This window comes from Octopus sinensis, unplaced genomic scaffold (genome assembly GCF_006345805.1).
Source record: "Octopus sinensis unplaced genomic scaffold, ASM634580v1 Contig10816, whole genome shotgun sequence".
Lineage (NCBI taxonomy): Eukaryota > Metazoa > Mollusca > Cephalopoda > Octopoda > Octopodidae > Octopus > Octopus sinensis.
The window spans coordinates 197735-223483 of NW_021832224.1; the positions used below are offsets into that span (position 1 = coordinate 197735).

At 32.1% G+C, this 25749-nt stretch overlaps 2 protein-coding genes and 1 pseudogene across 2 annotated transcripts; 2 read left to right on the top strand and 1 right to left on the bottom strand.

Annotated features, from left to right (window-relative positions):
- Nucleotides 1-202: 202 nt before the first annotated feature.
- LOC115228567 (vacuolar protein sorting-associated protein 18 homolog) lies at nt 203-738 on the bottom strand. The gene is made up of 2 exons (XM_029799130.2): nt 525-738; nt 203-476 (listed from the first exon to the last, which is right to left on the bottom strand). Exons 1-2 carry the CDS (start codon nt 617-619, stop codon nt 203-205), a joined length of 369 nt encoding a protein of 122 aa, XP_029654990.1. The 5' UTR covers nt 620-738.
- A 2317-nt stretch (nt 739-3055) lies between these two features.
- Nucleotides 3056-4969, top strand: LOC115228568 (annotated as a pseudogene).
- Nucleotides 4970-24221: 19252 nt separating this feature from the next.
- LOC115228569 (transcription factor Sox-14-like) lies at nt 24222-25435 on the top strand. Its single transcript, XM_029799131.1, has 2 exons — nt 24222-24905; nt 25385-25435. The coding sequence occupies exons 1-2, from the start codon at nt 24222-24224 to the stop codon at nt 25433-25435; spliced, it is 735 nt and encodes a 244-aa protein (XP_029654991.1).
- Nucleotides 25436-25749: the final 314 nt, after the last annotated feature.

Consider the following 25749-nt stretch of genomic DNA (forward strand, 5'->3'; position numbering starts at 1 on the left):
ATCAGTTCAAAAAGTGCTCCTTTCATCCTCAAAAGATTTTTTTGATCACACGAGTCAATAAATGTCTTCAATTCCTCAAAAATCGGTTCAAACTCGCCTTGTTTTTCATACCGTGAATTTGCCATGAGGTTCAAATACACTTCCAAAATCCACGGCAGAATTACACACGTTCTAAGCGAGTCCTAAAAGTAGCCCGTATTAATTAAACTCGTTGACTCAACGTGGAATGACAACCCACCAAAAATATTTTAAGGGCCTTCAAATCCCCACATTCCACAAATCTAAGTGCCATTGCCTCAAAGTGGCTTGTAAAATGGGCAAAGATTTTGACGGATTTTATAAACTCTTCTTTATTGGTGGTAAACATGTGTTCTGCGTAAATATCCAGAATCATGTCATATTTTTCAGGATCGTCTCGCACATAGTCCAAGGCACGCTGAAATTGGCAAGTATCGACCAAAATATCGAGTACTTTTCTAAATGTATAAATTCGTAAAAAAATAATGTTTTAAACTCTAAAATACCGTTCTTCGTTAATATAACGGAATCGGAACACTTTTCGGTCACTTGCAAGCCACAGAGAATTCTGTAAACTCACAATTTTGAGATAAGGTCCCATTTCTGGTGCCAATTCGTGGCTATAGACTGTCTGACTGTTATAAATACAGACAAGTTCAATCCTTAAGGTGAATGCCACTACTCACCTTGTGGGGGACAACACCACGACATTGTGTCTGGTGAGAGCGAGGGAGATAATCTGGTTGGCGTAGTCTATGGACATCACATGGGTCATTTGGAGGGGCTCGATTTCAAAATAATGAATTAAATTTGCTTTTTTGAGTAAATGAGACAAACGTGAGGCCAAAACGAGGGAGGAAGGGTAGTTGGCCTCAGGAGGAGTATAGGTTGCCCACACTTCATAAAAAGTTGTCAAATCCTGCTGTATTCGTACTTCCATTGCTATATTATTTAATTTAATATATATATTACTATTATTTTGTTCAAATAAAATTGAAAATAATTTATCTTGTGAGGCAGCGAATGTTGCACTACTGAAGCAAACTGAACTACAACAAATACTACAAAAAATACTAATTTGAAGCAAAAATAACAAGTACTGATAATTCATCCATTCCAGACTTCCTGATAATCGGAAGGACCATAAAACAGTTGCTAATCTCTGGCATATTCCCGACTTGTGAGATCCTCCCTTTGGAAAAGTCCTGAGTACTCACTTCAAACTCAAAAATCGTTCCTTTCCTTAAAAAAACACAAAAAACCGGTCTTGGATGTGATCAGAACTTTCTCCGGGCTGTCCTGATTGCAAAAAACAGACCAAAAAATCCCCGAAATCCGTGCCCCTTTTGGGAGAGTCACTTCTCTAATTTTTCCATTTAAAAGACAAAAAAGTGAATAATTGTGGCCGTAGAAAAAGCAGATTGGCTTGGTGTTGTGCAAAGAAATGGAAAAATTGTTGGGGTCTTTCCAAAGTTTTTTTTCTTTAAAAATATGTGATTATTTCTTGCCAGTTGGTTCGTTTTTTTCTACGAGATCTGCAATCAGGGCACATCCTTCTTTGGTGAGGACTGTTAGAATGGCGGCGTTTACTCCTAGGTCACATATAGAGCCAGGAGGCCTAAAATTATAGTCATTTTATTAACTCAAAATCTATTATTCGTCCTTTGAGGAAGGGTTCACCAGACATTAAAGTGCCCACAATAAATTATAATTAAGTTTATTTTATATAAATTATTTAATTTTAATTAAAAAATAAAAATATTTGAACTAACAAAAATAATACAAAATGTGTAGAAATTCCCCTGACATAAATCAAACCTTTACGCCTTCTGATCTCAAAAGTTTTTTCATGTTATTTAACTGTCGAGAAAATTCCACATTCTTCCCAAATTCCCAATATTTTGGAATAAAAACAGTCCAACCCAAACTCTTTAGTTGCCGCAAAGTTCTTTCTGAGCTCCCCAACAGCACATTTCGATTAATATAATAATATTCAGGACCAAATATTACTACAATATTTCTACCAACGTTGAATCCCTCCGTTCCGTGATCAACCACATAACCATTGCTCGACGTATAAAACTCAAAACAGTCAATTTCAAAAACCGGACATTTCAGAGAAACTTTTTTGTAGATTAAAATTCTTTTTATTACATTTTCTATTCCAAAATGAATTTCATTGAAACTTTCGCTCGGAAAATAGAATTTTTCAATCTCAGAAGTTTCCCGTCGATCAAGACGACCGTTAAAAAGTATTTTGCGGTATTTTTGATTATTTTTTAAATCTTTTTTTTCATATTTTTGCCAAATTGTGCCCTCAAATACTTTTGAATACACGTGATAGTATGATAGTCCGTTTACCAATGCCAAAATATATTTTAAATTATTTGTTGATATTTTTTGTGTATTTTTCAAATATAAATGCAACTGGAAATATATTTGAAGCATTAATTTGTAATTTTTATGCCCAAGTTTTGACATTCGTTCAAAAATGAAAGCCGCTGATTCCAAATCGACGTTTAAAAGATAAATCGTCAATTTTGAGAACAAAAAATCGTCATAAACACGCAAACGAAATGACACTGCTGACAAACAATTTAAAATTTTAGATTCAAGAAATATTCGACTGGAACCAGAAAATGACTTGAGGACCTCAAACCACCGCGAAAACCGAAATGAAATGGAATTTTCAGAAATAAAATCAAAATGGTCAAAACGTCCGTGAATTGCCAATAAATTACAAATTGTACTCATTTTTTGTATGTTATAACTCTGAAAATTACTTACTAAGTCATTGGAGAGCCAAATTGGAATAAAAACGTTACATTTTGAACAAATTGTGGCAAAATTTAGACGATTTTCAAGACTTTGTGAAAGAACGTGTTTCGAAACCAGCGGAATAATTTTATAATAAATGGAATACGGCAAATAACGGGATTGAGACCCGAGTGATATCAAACGAAGAATACTTTCCACAGAAATGTCCTTAAAGTCGTCAATCCGGGACTCGCTTGTAGCCACGAGGTGAATCATTAGCATGTCAATCAGGGGTTTTGAGGGACCGTTTTTTGAGTTAAGAATGAGATATAAAGAATTGATTGAGTCTTCAAGGGGAGTTATTGTCAGGAGAGCGGCCAAGTCCATAGGAGTGGCTGAAGAAGGGCAAAAATTTTCAAAAATTTTATTTAGTTGAGGAAGGGAAGATTTTGTGGATATGCTAATTCTGTGAATTAGTGGGGATTTGATAAAATGATATTTTTTTAATATTCGAAAATGATTTATCCTCATAGAAGAGTTTTCGTCACCAAGATTGATAATTTTTAAAAATTAATTTATATTTTTTTAATATTTGGTTTCAAAATAAATATAATAAAATATATTCTTCTTTTGGTTAGTCTTTTATATTTTTATTAAAATTGTTCCAATAAAACATGTTTTTTCTAACATTAATTCAGCATACATGCATAAAATAACCATTTCTCAAGAAATATTTGTCTTTTATTTCAAACATTTTAGAATTATTATTTCTCTATTATATGTCATATAAATATTTTAATTTCTGTGTTTTTAAATAAATTTTTTACACGAGCTGTTGTAAGTGGGGTCAAATTTAATGGACACTAACACTAACCAAGTTTGCATCGGATGTGGTTCCCCGGCCAATTTCCGCTGCCCTACTTGTAACAAACAAGGAATAAATAATTCATATTTCTGCAATCAAGTTTCCCACAAACATATAACCACAGAATTGCTTTAAATCTAACTGGAATTCTCACAAATCAGTTCATAAACTCAACAAAGTCAATCCACCTAACGAAATATGGCCAAATTACGAATACACAGGATCTCTAAGACCATTCCAACAAGTCCCTTCTTTATCAAACCATAGACTCCACGCAGATCAGTAAAGGACTCAATACCCCGTCCTGATTACGCCGATGATATCAGAGGGATATCCAAAGGAGAGATGGAAGCTCCAAATTCAATCCAAATTCTAAGTCCAGAGGATATTGAGCAAATGAGAGTAGCCTGTAAAGTCAGTTTTCCATCCTCAGTGACATAGTTAGGTCGACAAGTTTTGAACGAGGCACTTTCGGCTGTCAAAATTGGGGTAACCACCGACGAAATTGACAGAATTGTGCACGAGGTATTTTAGTGATTTATTTCAGGCCACAATCGACCGTGATTGCTACCCGTCTCCGTTAAATTACCGTGGTTTTCCAAAATCGACTTGCACGTAGTAATTTGGGTGTAATGAAAGATCCGTGAATGAAGTGATCTGTCACGGAATCCCCGATTTGCGGCCATTGGCTGACGGAGACATCGTAAATGGTAATTCCGTGGTCAAAACTCAGTCGATGTCACGGTTTTCCACCGAGGATTTCACGCGGATTTGAACGAGACTGTTTTTGTAGGAAATGTGAGTGAAATAGGCAGAAAACTCGTCCAGAATGCACACGAATGTCTGTCTAAAGCAATCCAATTTGGTTTGACGGATTTGTCATTTCAGTCCGGCCGGGAAACCGTTATCGGGATATTGGGAATATTATTCAACAGCATGCTCGATCTGCTGGGTTTTCGGTGGTCCGGACATATACAGGACATGGGATTCACCGGTTGGGATTGTGTGATATTTTAGTTTGTTTCATACCCTTCCAAACGTGCCTCACTATTCGAGTATTTTTACATTTTATAGGCAGATAATAAGGCGGTGGGGGTGATGCGTCCAGGACATGTTTTTACTATTGAACCAATGATTAATCAAGGTGAGAAGAAGTGGGTTATTTGAGGGGTTTGGCAGGATAAGACTTGGCCTGATAAATGGACTTCGGTGACTGCAGATGGCAAGCTTTCAGCCCAGTTTGAAGAAACTCTCCTCGTCACTGAGACGGGATGCGACGTTCTGACTGCTAGTGCTACTGGCCTTCCATTTTTTCATAATTCTCTTTGATTTTTAAATAATTTTTCACAATTTAAAGAATTTTGTAGAGTAATAGTTGCTATAGGAATAGTAGAGAATGTCTGAGTTGCACATTCTTGGACAAATACATAGTGCGGTTGATTTTGGAAAGAAAAACATTTCGTGCAAATGGGGGTTAAAATATGGTAGAAATGTATTATATTGGTAGGTCAGGACTGGAAATTGCTTGAGGGGATAACTGAAGGGCACACTCAGAGTGATGCCCCAGTCATTCACGAGTCAGCCTCCTATCTCTGTCATCCAATAGACATACATTTGGGGTTAAAGGGTCTCCAGGGTTATTATTTTGTGGTATAAATATGAAGGCTGGCCTTGTATTAATTTTCAAGTCTGGAATTTTGGAGCTTTTGGAAATTATGAGTTTTTGGGGTACGGCACATGCCACATACCAACGAGTCCTGGAATGCATAAAATAAAATGCCACATATGGCAGCCCTCTGGGGGTAGTCTACGAGAACGAGTGATTATTTATATTCAATCTTAGCTCATTCAGAGATTCCTGGGTGGCTGCATTGAGCTACGAGACCCCTCTCTGGCTCACAGTGTGACTGCTAGGCAGAATATTAGAGCAGTCTCAATGGGGACTATTCAGCTTGACCTTATGTTGGTCTTTAGAAATTTCCAACGTTATGGAATAGAATATTAACTTATTTTAATTAAAAAAAAGTTTTTTATCATTAAATTTGATAGTCTAATTAAATTTTATAAAATTGATTTATAAAACGGCGCTTAAACCGATAGGTTCATATGGAGCGATGTGGTGACGTTGATGAATTAAAAAATGAATCAGAAAATAATCAAAATTTAAAGTAAAAGAACAAAATCTAAATACAATGAAACTTAGATTTACAAATACTCGAATAAAGGATTCCAATTTCACTCTCTGTGAGTCCGACAGGGCAGAAATACTGACTACAGTCAAAAAAGGTAATAATCATCCCTAATTACAGCCAAATCGGACGATGTGGACAATCTCTGCACAATTATTATAAAGAGACTTCGAAATAATCACTTTATCGGGTCAAATGTCAAACTTTCTGCCAATAAATCAAATAAAATGTTCACAAATTAACCAAACGTTGTAGAATCGGGACTGTCACTCGAAAAATCGACGAAAAAAACGGAGTAGGCTACCATTTTTGGTATATTCCTAGAGACAGACCTATGATTTGCAAATTATGAACAAAATTGTCCAAAATGTCCCTCCTTCTGCTATCAAGTAGTGATTTTGGTCAGATTGTGCTTAGAAGAGCCTCTGCGCTTCCCGAAATTGGGGAAATTCGTAATTTTATACTTTATTGTGGTCATTATGACGAGGAATTGGGATATTGGGTTTTAAATAATCCAGAAATTGCCAATTCTAATCAAGAAAAGGATTCTTTGTCTCAAAATGTTACAATTGAACAAAATATGGATTTTATTTTGTCAAATGACGATACTTTGGGTGTAACCAACATCAACACTAAAAAACGAAAAAGTATATTATTAATATAATAAAATAAATTATCAAAATATATAATTATTTAAATATATTAATCATTTTTTAGATCCTAGTAAGTCTCCAGATTTAGAATCAAATGAGACATGTCAGGTACCCAAAGCAAAGAGGAGGTCCACTACAAAGGCCTGTGAAATAAAAAATGAAATATCCAAATTATTTAGCCAAAAGTCGCCCATCCACAAATCTTCTCCTGCAAAATGTGGCCAGTTTTTGACTGCTTCTGTAAAATCTGGCTGATCTATGTTTAGAAGACTGATAAAAGCACCACAAAACGGAATTCGTTGAAATCAACTGATTTTATGGTGATAGAGCTACCTCAGGAATTGGAAGATGTCGGATTTGGACGAATTGTACTTATCGTCCAGTTTTTGTCCATTTTTCACGATTTTTTAAAACTCGGAAAAGATGAAATTGTCCATTTGGGTTATTTATATTGTTATATGTAAGATCAACTCATTTCTGCTCTAATTAGTGATGATTATATCAGCGGGGAGCTTTTACTGCGCGTTGTGAGTGTTTTGTTGGATAGAATATTCCAAAATGAAGTATTTGTGTGTTTTCTGATATTTGTAGATATATCGAGATATTGGGTTTCCGTTAAATCATATTTCCGTCAACAAAAACACGTTTTCTGAATTGGTCAGAAAGACAATTTTTATTGGAATGAGACTTGATAATATTTTTCCTTTCAGTTCTGACAATATATCGTCAATTGATGTATATTTCTACTATAATATTCAGATTATTCAAAGTTTGCAATCTTGTGAGTTTTTTGAACTCAAATCGACGCTAAAATTACAAATATTGGAAATTCTTGTCGATTTGGTTATCCAATCTGACTCATTTCGGGAACATATAGAGGATGATAGCCTCAGTTCTCACACAATTCTAGAAGAGGATAGTTTATTGAGATTGAATCCATTGGGGGAGGATGAGTCGAATGAGAGATATTGGATGTTCAGATGGGTCAATGGAGGGTTATACATTGAGAAGAATTGGCATTCCTGGCACTATTCTCCTACAATGGATTGGTTAATCACACATGTCTGATTTGGGAGGTATCGGACTGAGGATGATGTGGTTGGAGACAAATGGGTGTTTTGTAACGATATTGGAATTTTGGATGATTTGATATTGCCTCGGATGGGGTGTTCTCGGGGGGCTAAATTGTCGTTGGAGTACAAAAAACAACGTCCTCGTTTGTTAGAGAGCATGGATGGTGACATTCCATACATTGACACAACTGTCTTTCCAGAAACGGACTTTCAGTCATTTGACTTATTCAGACGAGTAATATTTCCAAACAATGATTAAGGAATTGATGGAAATGGAGTCAAAGTTGAGACTTGGGTGGCTTGGTTCGGTCCATGATTTGGAGCAGTGGCGTCAAAAATTGTTTTGTTGTTCAGAAATAAGCGGACTAGTACTGAGTGGCATTATTTGTAGGCCGAGTGTTTGATTGATTTGTTTGAAAGTGTCAATTCTAGATTTATTGAAGGAGTACTTGCCAAATATCCATCTAGAGGTGAGTCTAGTTTAAATCAATCGTTAGATGATAAATTCAGAGGACAAAAATCACGTTTTCGACGTTGGAAATTTGCAGTTCAAAACTCAAGGACATGTTCCCGCCTTCACGTGCTACTAACAATGATGACTTTGAGTATAAAATGGAACAAGTCCACCAAAGACAAAGTTTTGTATTTAAATCATATTTTAGTCATGTCGTTCGTGTAGAAAACAAAAAATGGGTAGAAGGCAGTTGATATGTCAAACGTGTGATAAAAGTTATCACCCAGCATGTCTCAAGCCACCTCCAACATGTGTCAATTTTGATTTAGTTTGGTATTGTAAGGATTGCAAGGTTGATTTGGCACATTAAATTTTAGACGAATCCGCCTAGTAAGGAAAAGGTGAGTTTTTTGTGTTGAAGTGGCAGAATATCAAGAACGTGACTTCTACACAGCCACTTTGTTGTATTTGTAATTCTGAAGATGATTTGGTTACGTGTGATCGGTGTCGATTTTCGTATCATTTAGAATGTTTAGATCCTCCAGTTGTGTATTCCCGGTTGATTTATTGATAATTATGTACATAGAGGAAGTTTTGTCTGCATTTATTGTTACGGAGAAAGTTCGGGAAAGAAAGAAAAATTGAAGAAGAAAATGTCAAATTCAGAAATGGTGACGATTTTAAGTTTATAATTAGCGGAAATGCAAGCAGTTATATTCACAGTTGTGTTTCCATCAGTCGTGTTGGCCTTTCTTGAAACATGAAAATGTATTTTATAATATTAAAGTTTGTAGATTGATATGGGAAATGAGCTGGAATTGGTTGGGAGTCGATTGGAGGATGGGGATATCGAGAGTTTTGACGAGTTTGTGGAGTCGGTTGATGGGTTTTTTGAGTCAATGTTGTATCAATTCAATGTATATGTTTATTGTATTTCTAGTCTTCTCCTCCGATTTTGAATTGTGTCAGAAATTTGAGGGAATTTTTTAATGGTTTGGTGAATGAATGCTGAAAAATAATTCACATTTTTATAAATTTAAAGTTCACGTCTTTTATTTAAATTTATTTTGAACGTTTATAACTAGAAAGTGTCATAAACTGGACGTGTATTAAAATTGATAGTAAAAACTTTTGACTTGTAATGATAAACTGAAAAATTATTTATTGCGGATGTTTCAACGCACATAATTGATATATTTATGTTGAAATTATTACATAAGACATTGTAATATATGACATGGGCGGATGGGATGGAATATGCCGGTTACATTTTATCTTGAAAAATTTTAATATAACCTTGAGTAATATATTTTAGCAAAAAAATTAGAATTAATTATTTTTCAGTCTTGCCATGGGTACCGTACAGACCTTTCTTTTGGCATATTTGATCTATTAAATAAAAAATCTTAATTTACTTCGACTCGATTATTTGATAAAATTTTATTTAATTTTAGCAGCCGGATAGAATGGAGATTCGAATTCATCCAGCCGCAACGAGGGGTTTGTTCCATAGTCTTTTTTAACTTGAACCAATCTATGATTTTTATCCAAACTTTATCTTCGACAGTAAATTCGCATTTTCTATTGTGGACATTCATTTTCCTATTCATTGCTTTATAGTAAAGTGAGTTTCCATCATTTAAATTTGAATTTTTTGGACTTGGACAAATAGAATCCCCTAAATATAATTTCCAAGTCAAAATACTTGAATTTCCATTTGAATCTAAATTTGAACAAATCTCTAAATTTTCAAAATGATTTCTAATACTTTCTAAGAACCTAATTTGATAACTATAACCTGCAACAACAGAGTTTATTCCGCTTATTCCTCGATATCCTATGAAAGGACTCTGATTTGAAATAAATTTACATCCTTGTCATAACAGTACACTGCATTTTCCAAAATTTCCAGCCACTTTTTTTCATCTGTGTCTATCATTTTGGAAAGTTTTCTTGTGATGGTTCGATTAAAACGTTCTACAATCCCCTGCGTACAGTAATTTTTTAGTCTTTTGATGGACATGCAAATTTTACATACTTCACAATTTCGAATGACTTTTCTGATTATTTCATTTTTAACAATGAAGTATCTTTGTCGACACTCATACTCAATGTTATTTACTCCTCCGTGTGAATGCTGAAAATAATTCACATTTTTATAAATTTAAAATTCATTCTCCTGTTCATAGCTTTGTAATAACTTGAATTTTCATCAATTGGGTTGATTTCGAAATTAAATCTCTTCGCAGTTGGAAACAAATTGTCTGACTGGGAATAATTTAGATTTAGATTCAAAATCGAATTACATGAATTTTCAATAGATTCTGGAGTCAAACAATTAACAAAATTCTCCATTTGTTCAGAAGTCACACACTCATCACTTAAATTATCTAAGACATAATGTAATATGTGTATAACCATGGATTATTGATCTTATTCCTTTATTCCTCAATATCGTTTGAAAAAACTTTAGAGATATGTTATAACTGTACAAAGCATTTTCTAATTTATCAGCCCACTTTTTTCACTGTTTTCCATCATTTTGACAACTTTCTGGTTATCGTAGAATTATTGGGTTTTCCGTAGATTTTTTCATGTTAAAATAAACGCATAGTTATGTTATTTCTTGATTATTGAATTCAGACCCATTGTCTGATTGAAGAAATTTGTATTGTCCATTTAGCCGAAACAAAGATCTTAAGTTTTGACACACTTCTTTACCAGACTAAAATTAAAAAAAAACAACCTACTATAAATGTAAAAATTTTAAATTAATGTTGAAAATCTTTTCAGATCTATTATGTCTATTTGAAAACGTTCATTTGGACAAGAAGCGAACGGATGGTGATTTATATCCCCAATTTACAATTCAAAAAATTCTTGAAGTTTTAATTGATGTGAAAATTTACAAACTTCACAATTTCGAATGACTTTTCTGATAATTTCATTCTTGACAGTGAAATATCTTTTTCGGAATTCATATTCAATTTTATTTACTCCTCTGTGTGAAAACTCGTAAATCAGAATTCGCTAGTGGTCGCACCGCGGATAGCAAACGATTTTCCTTGCAAGATTGCTATCGATACCCTCTGGTACAGCCAGCTGGTTTCCCGGGAGTCATTTGTTTTTTTCTAATGAGCTTCCCGATCAACCAAAGAATCCTCAAAAGTTCAAAGCTCCAGAATTTGTGCACAATATTCAACAAGTATCGCGACAAGATAGCTAAGTATAAGTATATGTTTATTATATGTTTTCAAAGTTTCAGGTTATTTACTTTAATAACTACATTCGTGATCCACTCAGACCCAGTCTCCTCTTCACCCATCCTCGACCACCAAAAGAAACACAGAAAGTGACAGAAAGAAACATAAAAAAGTATTTATGTCTATGATCTTTATCAAAGGAATCGTTCAGTAAATACTTTCTAAGCAATTATTTTAGATCTTTGATTTTACCGTAGCAGGGAGTTAAATTGATCTAGAAAAGTCCACACAGTTGCTCTAGTAAAAAAAAGTAGACATTCTTGGCCAATAATTACGAGAAAAAAAGAGATCCTAGGTATATTGCTTTTTGATGTTCGCTACTAATGTCAGATTTTGAACGACATGCTTTCGACAACGTAAAAGCGAATTATTTTAGTGAATTGCACTTGGCACATAAGGAGATATCCTAAGTTTATATTTAAATTTTCGCACATTTTGTTCATACAAAAACTGAATACAACTGCACGATATTAAACGACTAAGTGTTTTTTTATCTTTAAATGAAAGCTATAGTTTTATATTTCAAAAAAGGCAGCAATTATATCATGAAGGTTATCTACGGAGTGGGGAGATAGTTAGCTTGAAATAAAAATTATAAAGATTTTGAATTTTTCGGCTTTTGAAGTTATAACGCCATAACTGAAGAAAACAATAACATGGAATCTCAATTCCCCACCGTATTCAAATTAAGGACACGATTTCGTTAAAGGGCTTGAGTGCTTTTTTGCACTCCAACTGTGTAAAAATGTAGTTATGTAGTAATTTGATTTGTTTGACGTTAATGGTATAGAGTTGTTTAAAAAATGCATTAAACTCACAGTCAATTTAATATTTAAATACAATATCTACTCTAATCGATTTTTATATTATTATTAAATTCATGATCATCATCAAAGTAAATACTACTCAAAGGTCAAAGCATGTATTAGGAAAAGAAAGCAAAAAAGAAACAGCCATTATTTAAGAAGCCAATCAACGCCGAAAACCGGAGGATTTGTCTAAATAGGTTTAATTAATATTATTAAATTTACCCGGGTCATCTTTCTTTTTATCTAAATATAATTTAAAACTGATAAAAACTAACCATTTTCATTTCTTTTGCAAATATAATTCTTACAACCCGCATTTGGTTTTACTTCAACATCGTAATCCAAATGTGATAGCATTGCTTCTCTCCAATACTTTTCGTATGAGTCTGAAATGTCAATGATACCTAAAAATAATTTGAAATAATAAACGAATTGGCTTTATTCTGTAAAATTGATTCCACGGTTGAAAATTCTGGTTCAATTGCTGGTTCCATTGCGGAGAATACCAATTCTGAAAATTCTGGGTCCATTGCTGATTCCATTGCTGAGAATACGAATTTTGGAAATAATTTAAATCATTCGGCCCAGTCGGATAACTTTGATTATTGAAATCAAAATATCTAGTCGATTGTGTTTCATTTCGATTATTGTCAGTCGTTTCCCACCCTGGGCAAGATAAATTCAAACTCAATACAGGGGCTTTCTTGTTTTACACATGTACATGGAATCCTCTTGCATTTACAATTCTCCTGTTCCGACATTAATAATTTTCGTAAAATCGGTATTTATAGCCTACGAAAAACCGCGTTTATTTTGCTAACATTGGCAGTTCAAATAACTTTAAAACATCAAGGCTACAACTAGTATATTCGTTTATAGTTTTAATCATTCAACTATGTTTTTAACACGCACTCTTTTACCTGCTAACATTTTCGAGTTGGTTCCCATGAAAACTGATCTAAGAATACAAACCAATAGTCCCCAAAGGATTTAAATTGTCATTGACAAACTGTAAATGTTGTATAAGGTAGGTTTTATAATAGTTAAAATCGTTATTTGTGAGACCTAGTACATGAAAGCCTACATTTATAAATCGAGGATTTGATAATCAATATGAAAGTTGACGCTAATCAATAGAACAAGCTGATGTACCACTCATTTAGGGATTTTATCTTGAAGAGATAACGAAATAAAGTTTAATCAACAATGAGATTCCAAACTAGACACAATTGGCTTATGTGTTCTAAAATCAGCATGATTTCCCACTCAGATGGAGCCTGTCGGTTTAAACCGTACAGATTGAATTTCCTAATTTTTTTGGAATCTCTTGTATCGGAAGTTATCTACCCAGACATATTTTTGTTCACATATCTCTAAGCATCAACCTGGTGTTCGAGGCTGGCCACAATAAACGCCAAAAAATCTGAACAATTACGATGGACTTTTAGTCCAGTTTTTAAACATTGTTATTTAATTAATAACTTAAATTAATAATCGATGGTTATTGTGATCGGGTGGACCTCAATTCAGCAGGGCTTTAGCAAGCTGAGGAAAAACTCGAAAGTCCTAGTCGCTAATACTGGAAAGATTCTGCGGTTGATGGTCGAGAATCACCCCAACTTGAGGAAATGTCCTGCACGAATTTGATAGTCAATAGGTGTGTACCTGGTCAACTTTTTAAAGACATTGAAAAAGATACTGGTGGTTACCGATTCGTTTTGGAATGTAATGGAATATGATCCTTAACGAAAATATGCCAGACAGTTTTCTTTAGAGTCGGCACAAAGTGGATTGCTGTGACTTTTACGTTTAAGAATACAAAAAACTGAGTACCTAAAGATGCGCAGAAGACGTTCTAAATGACTATTAAATTCGATAATTTCGATCCTAACAAATACGGCTGGTTTTGTGTATTTCTAGACGAGCAAGTGTAATTATTTACTTACTCTGATTATTTCTGGTTTATCTATCTTATTTTACAGATAAATTTGTTATGAGGTAGATTGGGATTAAATTAGCTGTTGATTAGTGACGAATGAATTTGTTAAAAGAGGTAATTGATTTGTTTACAAATACACTAAAGAGGTATCTGCACATTAATCGTAAATTTAGAGTGAGTATTGTAAAATTCTCTATCTTTTTTACAAGTCTACATTTTGCTTGTCTAGAAAAATCCTTAGTATATTTAATTTCCAAAGCATTTTTGAAATTCGATACTCTGAAGAATGTTTGACATATATAAGAACCCATCACAAAAGACAAATCTAGCACATTAAAAGTTCTGCAATAGGTTTAGGTCTACCAAAATTAAAAAAATAACTTTTTTAAATTATGCGCGTTGCCTATTTCACATAATATCACAAAATAGATAAAATAGAGGTAATCAATGATTACTAGCAAAAAAACGAAAAATCATTTTGTGCTGAATGCGAGAAAGTTCAGTATAAGATCATGTAGAAAATAGACAAGGTGATTGGTTAAATTTAAACGTTTACAGTTTACAGAATAAATTAATCAAAAAATAATATTAAGTTTATAAGATATTTTTTGTTCACGTTTTCATATTAAGTTGGAAAATTTGTGCGGTTTATTTGCTCGTTAAGATGCTCAAGCTCATCATTAGTTGTGTTATTATGACTTCATTATGTAAATTCTATTTTAAATTATTTGATTAAGAATCCAGATCGTCCGTGATTTATCTTCTTCGCTTGGAAGAGGAGTTCTCCACAAACTTCCTTTCATTTTCTATTTCTGCGTCAAATTAATTGTTCAGCTGTGTTTCCTCGCCACATGTCAGCTCCGCAAATTGATTAGCAGCAGAGGCGTACTACTCCATATTTGTGTTCAATGGGCATACTCTTTAGCATCCTCTTCAGCGATTGGATGTATGTCCTAATTCCTTCTTTAACGGATAACTTATCCATATGACTATTAAAGAACTTTGAGACAACTTCATCCCATGTTAAGACAATTGGAATAATCTTTACTTTTGCTTCATAGAAGATCGACAGTTCGTTTGCAAGCAGGTCTTATTTGTAAAATTTTTCCACTTCCACTTGCTTTAAACGATCTTACTCTAATATATTTAGTTGTCTATTTTTGTAATTTCGTTTATCTCCTGTTCCATATTCTTCTTTCTTTTCTTAGTTAAGAAACATCCCAATATTTCCAATTTTATATTATTTTATATCTGAATGACAATCTTTCCCTTTCGGTACAGCAAGTGCCTCGTCTGGGATTCTACGTGCATCGATTCTTTCTCTCCATCGGCAATCATGCCATCTGCCACATCCCTTGGGTCCGCTGCGGAAAAGGCTGAGACGGCCAAAATTAAAAAATAACAAGAACTTGGACGCCGCTTTATTTTCGTACCAATCGCTTTGAAGACATCGGGCGTCGCCGGGCCTCTAACCTCGGCCTTCTTTAGCAACATCGGGAGGAAATTGGCCGACAGGATAAAAGAACCACGCGAGGTTTCGTGGCTATTGCAGAGGATATCCATCGTTATTCTCCGTGGCAACACGCATGTGGTACTTTCCGCAGGAGGGTGCGTGCTTTAGGCCCCCGGAGTTCCTCTGCCCATTCCTAACTTAATTTGTTTTCGTGAGATTATAAAAAGTTTGGTTAACTTCAATATAAATTTTTCATATAATTAATAGTTTCTTACAATGATCAAAGACAACTTTCCCACTTTTCTGGGTTTAATAAATTATTAGCATAATCAATTAAGATGAACTTTTCCAATTTTAAAATTTAACATAAATCAGTTTTAAAGAAAGTTTCTTGTTAAATTACGTTCTTATTTGAATAATAATAATTCTTCACTTTCGAAGTCGGTGTATTTGTTTCGAAAATAAATAGTTTGTTTCAGAATAAATAGTTTTTTTATCATTTTCAAATTGATTCGGGATATTCCTAACTAATACCATTTTTACCAGATATCTGGATCTGTTTGACTTAATTGGTAACAATTATATATGAATTTCTACTTCACGGAGTTTAGAATATTGAATATGGTCATCTGAGATTAGAGAAGTCTCTGACTTGTCCGTTGGAGGTGCTCTATAATCAAAGATTTGATGTTCTAAGACGAGTCGTATTTGTAGATTTTTTTAGAGATAGTTTAATAAAATGTCACTTTATTTTTTAAGCTAAAATGGCGCAACATTGGTTTATGATTATTTGTTTTAGAATAAGTAGTTTTTTGTCATTTTTAAAATTGATTCTGGAAATTTTTATGATCTGTTTGACTTAATTGGTACTATTTATGCATTTTGACTTCACGGAGTTTGAAGTATTGAATATACAGTCCGACCTCTAATTGGGGCGCACCTCCAGGGGTGGAGTACCTCTTTTTGGGGAAAACTCTGTTTTGGGGCATTATAAATTTTTTTAACCAAATTATAAAAAATCAATTAATTTTAACATCTCTATTTGGGGCATTGATTTTTTATTAAATAAAATTAATTATACCAATTTAAAAAATAAATATTTTGGTCGGCACGGGGCTTTAAAAGGAGTAAAGATAAAGTTACTCTTCATCTATGCTGTAGTTACACTGGAGAAAAATTTGAACATTAATAATCGGAAAATATAGAAATCCTAGATGTTTCAAAAAATTTTCTCCCGAAATTTATGGAATTTTATACTCTTCGTCAAAAATGCGTGGATGACAAGAGACATTTTTATATCCTGGCTCAAAAAAATTAATGAAAAAATGATTATTCAAAAAAGAAAAATCTTAATGTTATTAGATAACGCTGCTTGCCACAAAATATCGACATTTAGCAACGTTGATTTTTTATTTTTACCAAAAAATACGACACCAATACTTCAACCATTGGATGCTGGAATCATTAAAAATTTCAAGGATAATTATTTGAATTGTCTAATTGATTTTTTATGTTTTCAAAACGACCAGGATTTGTTTATAGAGTTTTTATCCAAATTAAATTTGCGGCAAGTGGTAACAATAATCTCAGATGCTTGGAATAATGTATCTGCGGATATTATTTATAACTGCTGGCAAAAGGTTTTTCGACAATCTCCATCAGACTCGAGTTGCATAAATGAATCATCTGAAGAAATATTTAATAATGTTATTGATGAATGTTTTGATGAAATAGAAGATAATGATCCAAATATCTATGAGAATATAAGCTGCGAACCATCAATATCACAAATTTTAAGTTTGATGGAAAACTTAGAGACAAACATCTTTGATTTGATTCCAGATTCTCTTCATGATTTTTATGAATTCAGAAAGAAAGTGTCGTTAGGAATTAAAAATAAATATAAATATGGAGAAAAATTAACTGATTATTTTAAAAAATAATGTTCTTTTTCTTTATTTATTGAGCTTTTTGAAAAACCTCTTTTTTGGGGAAACCTCTGATTTGAGGCACTTAGTGCCTCATTTGGAGGTCGGACTGTTGTTATCTAAATATAGAAGGTCTTTAATTTGTCCATTAGAGGTTCTCTATAATTTAGGAGTTTTGGCCTTCGAAGATTTGATGTCTTGAGACAAGAGTATTTTTTTATTTGTCGTAATTATTTGTGATAATCAAAGAATCTGTTATTTAGTATTAATTTTGTTTACCGATTGTTAGATTTTGTAAAAGTAGAGATGGTTTAATAAAATACCGATAAATGTGCAATAGTTAAACTTTACTTGAAAATTAAAAACTCTAACGATAAAAGTTTTAAAAACAACAGTTCACCTTATCAGAAAGGAAAAAAACTATCAGTTGATATAACTGAGGAGTCATCGTCCTTACTTGAATACTGAGTGGAAATTCAAGTGGAAACATATAGAGAGCTGACTGGTCAATTATGCAGTTGGCTGAGAATTACTTTTACTAGTTAAATTATTAAACTTTTGATTTTTCAATCTCTGTTGATGTTTCCCTGATTTTAAATTTATAAATATCAAAAATTAATCATTGTATTTATTTTCAAAAATTTTTAAGGTCAATAATAAAAATAATTATTTAATAACAGAACAATGAATTCTGATATCAATTCAGATAAATTGGTCAATGAACAATACTTATCTCTCGTTTATCGTTTAGATTGATGAACGCCTTTATCACAATTATCAAGAAAAAAAACGACGAGATAAAATTCAAAAAAGTTTTCAGAATCTGAATCAAATCATCCCAAATTCAGACAGAAATGTAATTATTACGTTTGATGTAAATAGATTTCTAGACGTAATATTTTAAAGGCTTCTAAGCAATACATATCGCTACTATTTGAACGCTCGGATAGCTTGAGAATCAGCAACGAATGTATAGAAAATAAGATAAAACATCTTGAAAATATGTTTTTTCGTTCTCCAGATTCAAAATTAGAAAATTTTTGCTTAAATGAGCTAATAAAAATGAACGAAATGAGGGAGCAATTAAATCAAGGTAATTTTGAATATTCAGTCATTCCAAAGAACATAATTTCGATGAAATAAAAAAATGATCTAAAAGTTTATTATCTTGATTAATTTTTTGTTAATTTTATTTGTGTATAAGTTCAAGTTTGAATTATTGGCATTTTTTAAATTCCGAAAGAATTACTTATTTCTTAAATCATATTCAATTAGTTTCTTAAGAAATTTTAGTAATAAAAGATTAGAAATATATTTATAAGCTAAAATTTATGTGGAACTGTTATTTATTATTAAAAAGCATTACGTTTAAATTTTGTAAGTAGTTTTTATTATGACAAATATTGTTTTTGATTTTTTGTTTCAGACGGTCTTACATACACAGTATGGTTTTACTTTTTATATAAAATCTTCGCCTATCTTGGTCCAGGTTTTTTGGTCAGCATCGCATACGTCGACCTGGGAAACATTGAATCTGATTTGAGAACAAGAACGTTGGCGGGATATAAAGTGGTCCCTATTTTTCAATTTCTAGCTTTTGTGGCTGTTGTTGTTTTCCACCATTTTGGGTCCAGTTTTTCAACGACTGGCTTTCCGTAGGGAGTTGTCACTGGAAAGGATTTGGCACAGAACTGTCAATTATATTTAAGCACAAAACGTTTAAATCTCATCTAACTATTCTATCTTTCTTTTATACTAACAAACAAAATGTCAAAAATATAGAATATAATGATTATCAAATAGAAATGAAATTAAAATGATATGGCTGTACGTCCCTATAATCCATATTAAACACAAAGGGGGCGTCCAATTTTTTTGGCACAACAGGAACTCTCTTGTGAGTGGCGACACCCCAAGATATATTAAAAACACATTCACGTAAATATTTCCTTATATCATCCTCTAAAACATATTTTTTGAGTATACCCGACGGTCCTTTGGAATAGTCTTCTTGGATTTTGACATAAGGTTCAAAAATCTTTACAGAAATGTTCCATTCTTCCCAATTTTGTAAGGAATTTACAAGCCAGCCAGAATTTTTTCGATAAAAATAAAATCGAAACTAATATTAATTATTTTAATAAAATTAATTCTTTATAATGAAATAAAAAAATTAATAAAATATACTTGTCGATTTTTACACGATGTGGACTCCTTCGAAATTGCATCAGTGACATATTTCCGTACAGTCTCTTTGAGTTCTGTGGAAGATATTCGTACCTATAATCTTTAAATTTAATAATAAGAACATAGGAATAATCAAATGATTCACAAAACACTTCTTCATAGCCTAATGCGTCGATTGTGTATTCATTATCGTTTTTATACTTGAACTATATATTTTAAATAATAATTAGCAGCTTTTCCATATGATCGATGAAAAAGGATTGTATGTACAAGACCTGTATGAATATGGCATTATTACCTTCGAGGATTTCTTGGAGTTGATTTGAATATGAAATCTACGTTTATTGAAATATTTAACCACATTGAGATCTTCTTTATCGGTGCTAATTGACTGCATAACCAAGATTATGAAATATAATTTATTTATAAGTTTTGAATTTTTTGATTTATAAATAATATTGTTAAATAATTTATTATTTAAATTTTTCTCTTGTCCTTTTATTAATAAATAAATTAAAGATTTAAAAAAAAAATCTTATAATGTTTTTTTCTTTTTTTTGTTTAGTATGTTTTCGATAGTTTTCAATGCAACTAAGAATTCATTTGAAAAATGTTCGAACCCAATAAAATGTTTTGAAATTGTTGTAGTTATTCACAGCATTTTCCAATCCAATTTTTAAATTTTCAGTATCTTCATTTTTGGTATTTTTTTTCATTTCACATTCCGCCAAGTTTTCGTCATTGTAAAGAATGCTGTCGTCAATAAGCTTTTATTTTTAAGTCGAGCTCTAGGATTATTGATCAGCTACATCAATAATGTTTAGTTCATTTAGTAATTCTTTGAATCCCTCGATTTTGCAAAAAAATCACCAATAATTTCACTCGTAAGGCCTGTTTTATTCCCGCAATTGTTGATAGTCTTCGAAGAAATGTTACTTCAAGCACATGATATAAAAATTACTGTATCTTTTATCTTAATCTGTTTAAATAGCGATTCTGCATGTGTTTGGGAATCAATTTTGTCCACAACATAAGAGAGTTAGTAATGGTAATATTGAGACTTAAAGCACTTGATTATTCCTGCGTCAATGGTTTTAATCTTGTTGAGTTTTTTGAAATTTTATAAAAGAGTGCGGTCTCATCACAGCTAAATATGTCTGAAGGTTTTTATGAAATAAATTTTTATTGACAATATAAAATAAAATCATCATAGTTACAATCTTTTTTACAAATCCTTTGTCATTATATACTCTCATATGAATATTTTGACGTTTTATTAATTTCGACGCCCAGCCATTAGATGCTTTAAATACATCAATTTCATTTGAGTTAGAACACACATTTCCATTTTCGTATAATTACTTTGCTTTTTCCTGGAGGATTGCATCATTATAAAAGCCAACACCGGCTTTAATTATATCGACCCATTTCTTTAACGCAGAGTCAATAGTTTTGAATTTCAAATTTCTTGGTATATAATTCAAATTTTCATTTAGAGGAAAAGCTTTTTTAGCTCTATTTTAGCTCTAAGATAATTTTTAATAGATCGACATTTGATTTCCTTCTTGAATAGCAAGGAAAATATTTTGGAAACTCTAGTATACATGTTTGTTTTTTGCAGTATTCAATAATAGCGATTTTTTCTTTTAAATTCAGAGATTAAGAGCAATTGTTAATTATCGTTTTTCTAATAAAAATAACCTGTATTTTGATAAGCTTACTTATAAAAACACACTTTGCTTGAAAAAGTGGTAAAAATAGAAAAATGGTAAAAAATAGAAAAACATAAGTGAAAACAGAATTTCAATTTTTTCGGTTAAAAAATGAGAGTGGTAAATCATAGAGGTGGTAAATTAGAGAGGTTTACCTGTAGTTTCTTTACTAACATGGTTAATAATTTTAATACTATTTCTTTAATTTACCAATTTTTGAAAATGGTTATTTGTGGTTATATAAATTGCTTTTATTTTTACACAGCGGGTAATCTAAGCTATTTGTTCTAGGATGCTTAATTAGATATTAATTTTGCATTTCTAAGAACAAAAAAGATGTCAAATGAACTTTTTTTTTTATATATTTTTAACTTCAAAAGAGAAATCAATATTCTCTTTTGGGTTTATCAATAAAAGTAATTCTTTATTTGAAAGTATTCAATAAAAACGATTATATGTGGTTTATAAAAAAATATTTTACATTTTATCCGCAAAATAACTATAAAATTTATTTTACTTCAGAGGGAAATATGGAAATAACTCTCTCAGCAGAAGGGTTATTCTTATATTTGCAGGATAGAAACTTTTTTAATAGTCAACGGAACAGTGTAACCACTGTAAAAGTAAAGCGATGACCGTTTACCATTTAGCCACCAAGTGCGGGAGTATGCTGTACCATGATTACACAGAAAGGAATAACGAAATGGTGAGGTCCCTCCTTCCTCTGGTCTCAATAAAAATGGCTTGAGGTGGTCTAGAAAATTGTGAATCCGTAGAGTTCAATCGCTTTGTAAAAACTCAAAAGTGCGCATTAAAGTGGATATACGCACCTCGACTGTTGTCCATCACAACAAACCCTATATTGTGGTTCACAATAAGGTCATAGGAGATATCGTTATCGTAGAGGTGGGCATTGTTTGCAAATAGTAGAATTAAGATATTTAGATAAGTCTCTATAGCCTTATATGCAGTCAAATTGTTTTCAAGAGGATTCTGGAGAGTATCTCGATTGATGCTTGCCGATCCAGTCTTTTCCTGAAATTTAGTCAGCGAGAAACGCTGGGGATAATCATTGCTTTTGCTTTACAGAAAACCGACAGTTTATTTGCAAACAGATTGTATCTGTAAAATTTTGACACTTTAACTTCCTTTAAACGGTCTTATCAAATAATGCCCACTTCAATTAATAGAATAATTAACTTTCTTTTTCTCTCATAAAAAGTCATTTTTATGTGGATGGCACAAGCAAAATCTTAGTCATCTACAGCCTCTGGTTTTGCGGTACGCTATTTTTTAGTTGATAAAAAACAATGTCAAGTTTATTGAATTGATCCTTCGAAATTTTGTTCTTTGATACTTCTCTTAAAAGCTCAGGATCGTCTGCCAATGTCAACCCTCTCCCAATCAAGGTAAAGTTCTAATTTATAAGGGTTGGTAGAATAAACAGTGATCTTCCACGGAAAGTCGATTCCGGATGAGCAACGTGTTTTATTGGGAGGTTAACAGGAGTAGATATTAAATGGTTTTTTTGCATATATTTTCGAATTAGTAAGTTATTAAAAATCAAAAAACGCATATAACGACAATCGCAAGTTTCTAATTTTTAAATATGGCTATTAAGTTTCACAAGAGGTATCGATTGAACAAAATTTCACACAAGTCTGTTTTAAGCAAAAAAATGTTGACTTTTTATGACATTTCTCCTTGTCTTAAACAAGCTAAGATCAGAAATTATAAGAAAATTTTATATTTTAGCAAGCAGCAACGACACTTTTTTCAGCTAAAAACCTCATGACTATAGACTTGGAAACTAAATTTGTATCGTTACTAAGGACATTGATGAGCACTCTTGTATAAAAGTGCTCTTTGTTTATTTAATTGTCATTATCAAGATCTATTATCTCAGAATAAAGAATTCATTGTACAATTGTTTTAGCCAACTATTAAAATATTTTATTTCATTTTTAACGCCGTATAGTCAGGAGACTGTCGTGTTCTTTCGTCTACATACTATTTAATGTTTATATGTAATTATTATTAATATTATAGCTCTTCTCGTTGAATAAATTTAGTTCGGAATATTGTAAAAAGGGAGATATGTTCAGTAATGTAAATTTTCAAATCAATAGATACAAACAGCACTAATTATATTGATAGGTAAAATCTAAACTTGTCAAAACAAGCACAGAATTTAATAAATTCGATAAAAATGTTTTTAATTCTACACAAAATGAATTTTAAAGTAATGAAATTCAATAAATCAAATCAAATTGAGAATTCCCATTCGATTTTGACTGAAAAATTCCCAAAAGACATCAATTTGTTATTTAATTCTCACAAATAACATTTCAAGTCCCAAATCAGTCAAAAACATTACTTGATGAGAAATGTAAAGACTAAACACTAGACTAATTTTGAATAGATTATTTAACGGTGTTGCTACGCATGAACAATAGCGCCTTTGAATCGTTCTTAACTGTCATTGAATCAGACAAATTTCAATTGTTTAACAAATAAGTAAAAGTCGTGAGGTCTTGCATCAAATGGTTAATTAATTATAGATAAATATGGACAATCAGGACAATATTGGGGAGAATAAACAAGTTTTAAAGAGAGATAACAATAATATTCCATGTCAATATCTCCAAAATAGTACTTTGGATGTGTTCCCTTCAAGCTGTGATTTGTATCAGTCAACTGGGACTTTTAATATGATTTATCAGCCAGAGCAAACTCACTTTATTCCTGTCCAAATTGCCCATATTGATCCTTCTTCGTGTAAAAATGGACAAAAATACAATTTTGATTTGAAATTTAATGAAAAAACAGAACTAAGTTCTCAAACCAACAATACAACTCCAATTTCGAAATATCCAGATTCAGAAACCAACGATAACTCCAAAGAAAGAGTAAAAAGACCCATGAATGCCTTCATGGTGTGGTCCAGAGGTCAAAGAAGGAAGATTTCTCAGGAAAATCCAAAAATGCACAATTCGGAGATCTCCAAACAACTGGGGACTCAATGGAAGCATTTATCCGAGACTGAGAAACGACCTTTCATAGATGAGGCCAAAAGACTTCGTTCAATCCACATGAGAGAGCATCCTGACTATAAATACCGTCCAAGAAGGAAAAGTAAAGTCAGGGACAAAAAAGACAACTTTATAAATGACTTAATGAACCCAAAACCTGTCATACAAACAGAAAATTCGAATTTATATTATTTTCCAAGTTCCTATCCTTCTGAGGGTTATTCAGAGATGTTTTTTCATTCGAATAATCAGAATTACACAACTGAATATAATCCACATAGAAGTCAGTTTGGAGTCGGTCCTTTCGACCCGGGTCCGTGTTATAAGTCACTATTCCACTGCCACCCAGCAATGAGTCAATATGAGACAGGGAATACTACTTCTTATGGCATGTTTCTGCCACCTTCATATTCGTTGGTTGGCCTTACTGAAAATTCTGATCAAAAAAGTGGACAAAAATTGAATAAGTTTTATCAAAACACGCATGGACAGGAAGAGATAGTAAATTATGGAATTAACAAATCAAAGGATAATGAGCCTGATTCAGCAGCGTTCGATCGAATGTATAATCAAGTATGAATATATGTATAATTATATTTGTTAGAATCAAGACCATCATTAGTTTATTTGAATTTTAGCTCTTAATATTGCCAAATGTTGTTTGTAATTAATCTTTTGTTGGTAGAGTATTTTTAGTTTCTGATTGAGAAATCTTTAAAGTTGATTTAAATTGACTTAATATTTATAATAGAATATTTTTAAAAACTTTATTTTTTTAAACATAGAAAGTACATGTATAAAATAATAATCAGTTTTTTTGTTTAATTAAGCAGTATTTAATTAGCAGCAGAGGATAAGATGGAATGGCAATTCCAACGCAAGATGGCTATTGATATGCGTTGGAAAAGCCATGTCCGTTCCCGATGATCATTTCTCCTTCTGCTTGCCAGGTCCCTCAGTTTAATAAGGAATTTTTAAAAGCCCACAAACTTTAAGTAAAAGAAAAACTGGTTTAATGAAAAAAAAGTTTTTCCTATTTTTGTAAATTTCAGGCTCATGAACTTGCTGAACTAACTCGTCATTATCTACAGTCCGACACATAATATATATTTTTAACACTACAAAATTTACTTTATGGTCAGAGGGGATGCTGCAGAAAAAGATTTTGAGATTATCAGAGTAGAAGAATTAGTTTCTTTCCCTGATAGAAACCACGCGAGTTTTATAACTAAAATTGTATTTCATATTTTCAATATTTGAATAAAACGAATTCCTAATTTGTGTATTTAAAACTTTTCGAAGCAGAATACTTAAAATTGATAAGTTTCAGTCCTTTATGCTTCCAAAAAACAAATGTTTCCATCTAGTGATGGCAAGTCTAATTTTTGTCGGGAATATAGTTTCAGAGTTTTTTTTA

Bases quoted from the DNA above. Each gene is read 5' to 3' on its own strand.
- LOC115228567 (XM_029799130.2), bottom strand. From the start codon at position 619: ATGGGACCTTATCTCAAAATTGTGAGTTTACAGAATTCTCTGTGGCTT. The intron at 477-524 runs GTATTTTAGAGT...TTATACATTTAG, and splicing joins CGTTATATTAACGAAGAACG to AAAAGTACTCGATATTTTGG.
- LOC115228569 (XM_029799131.1), top strand. From the start codon at position 24,222: ATGAATGCCTTCATGGTGTGGTCCAGAGGTCAAAGAAGGAAGATTTCT. The intron at 24,906-25,384 runs GTATGAATATAT...TGTAAATTTCAG, and splicing joins TCGATCGAATGTATAATCAA to GCTCATGAACTTGCTGAACT.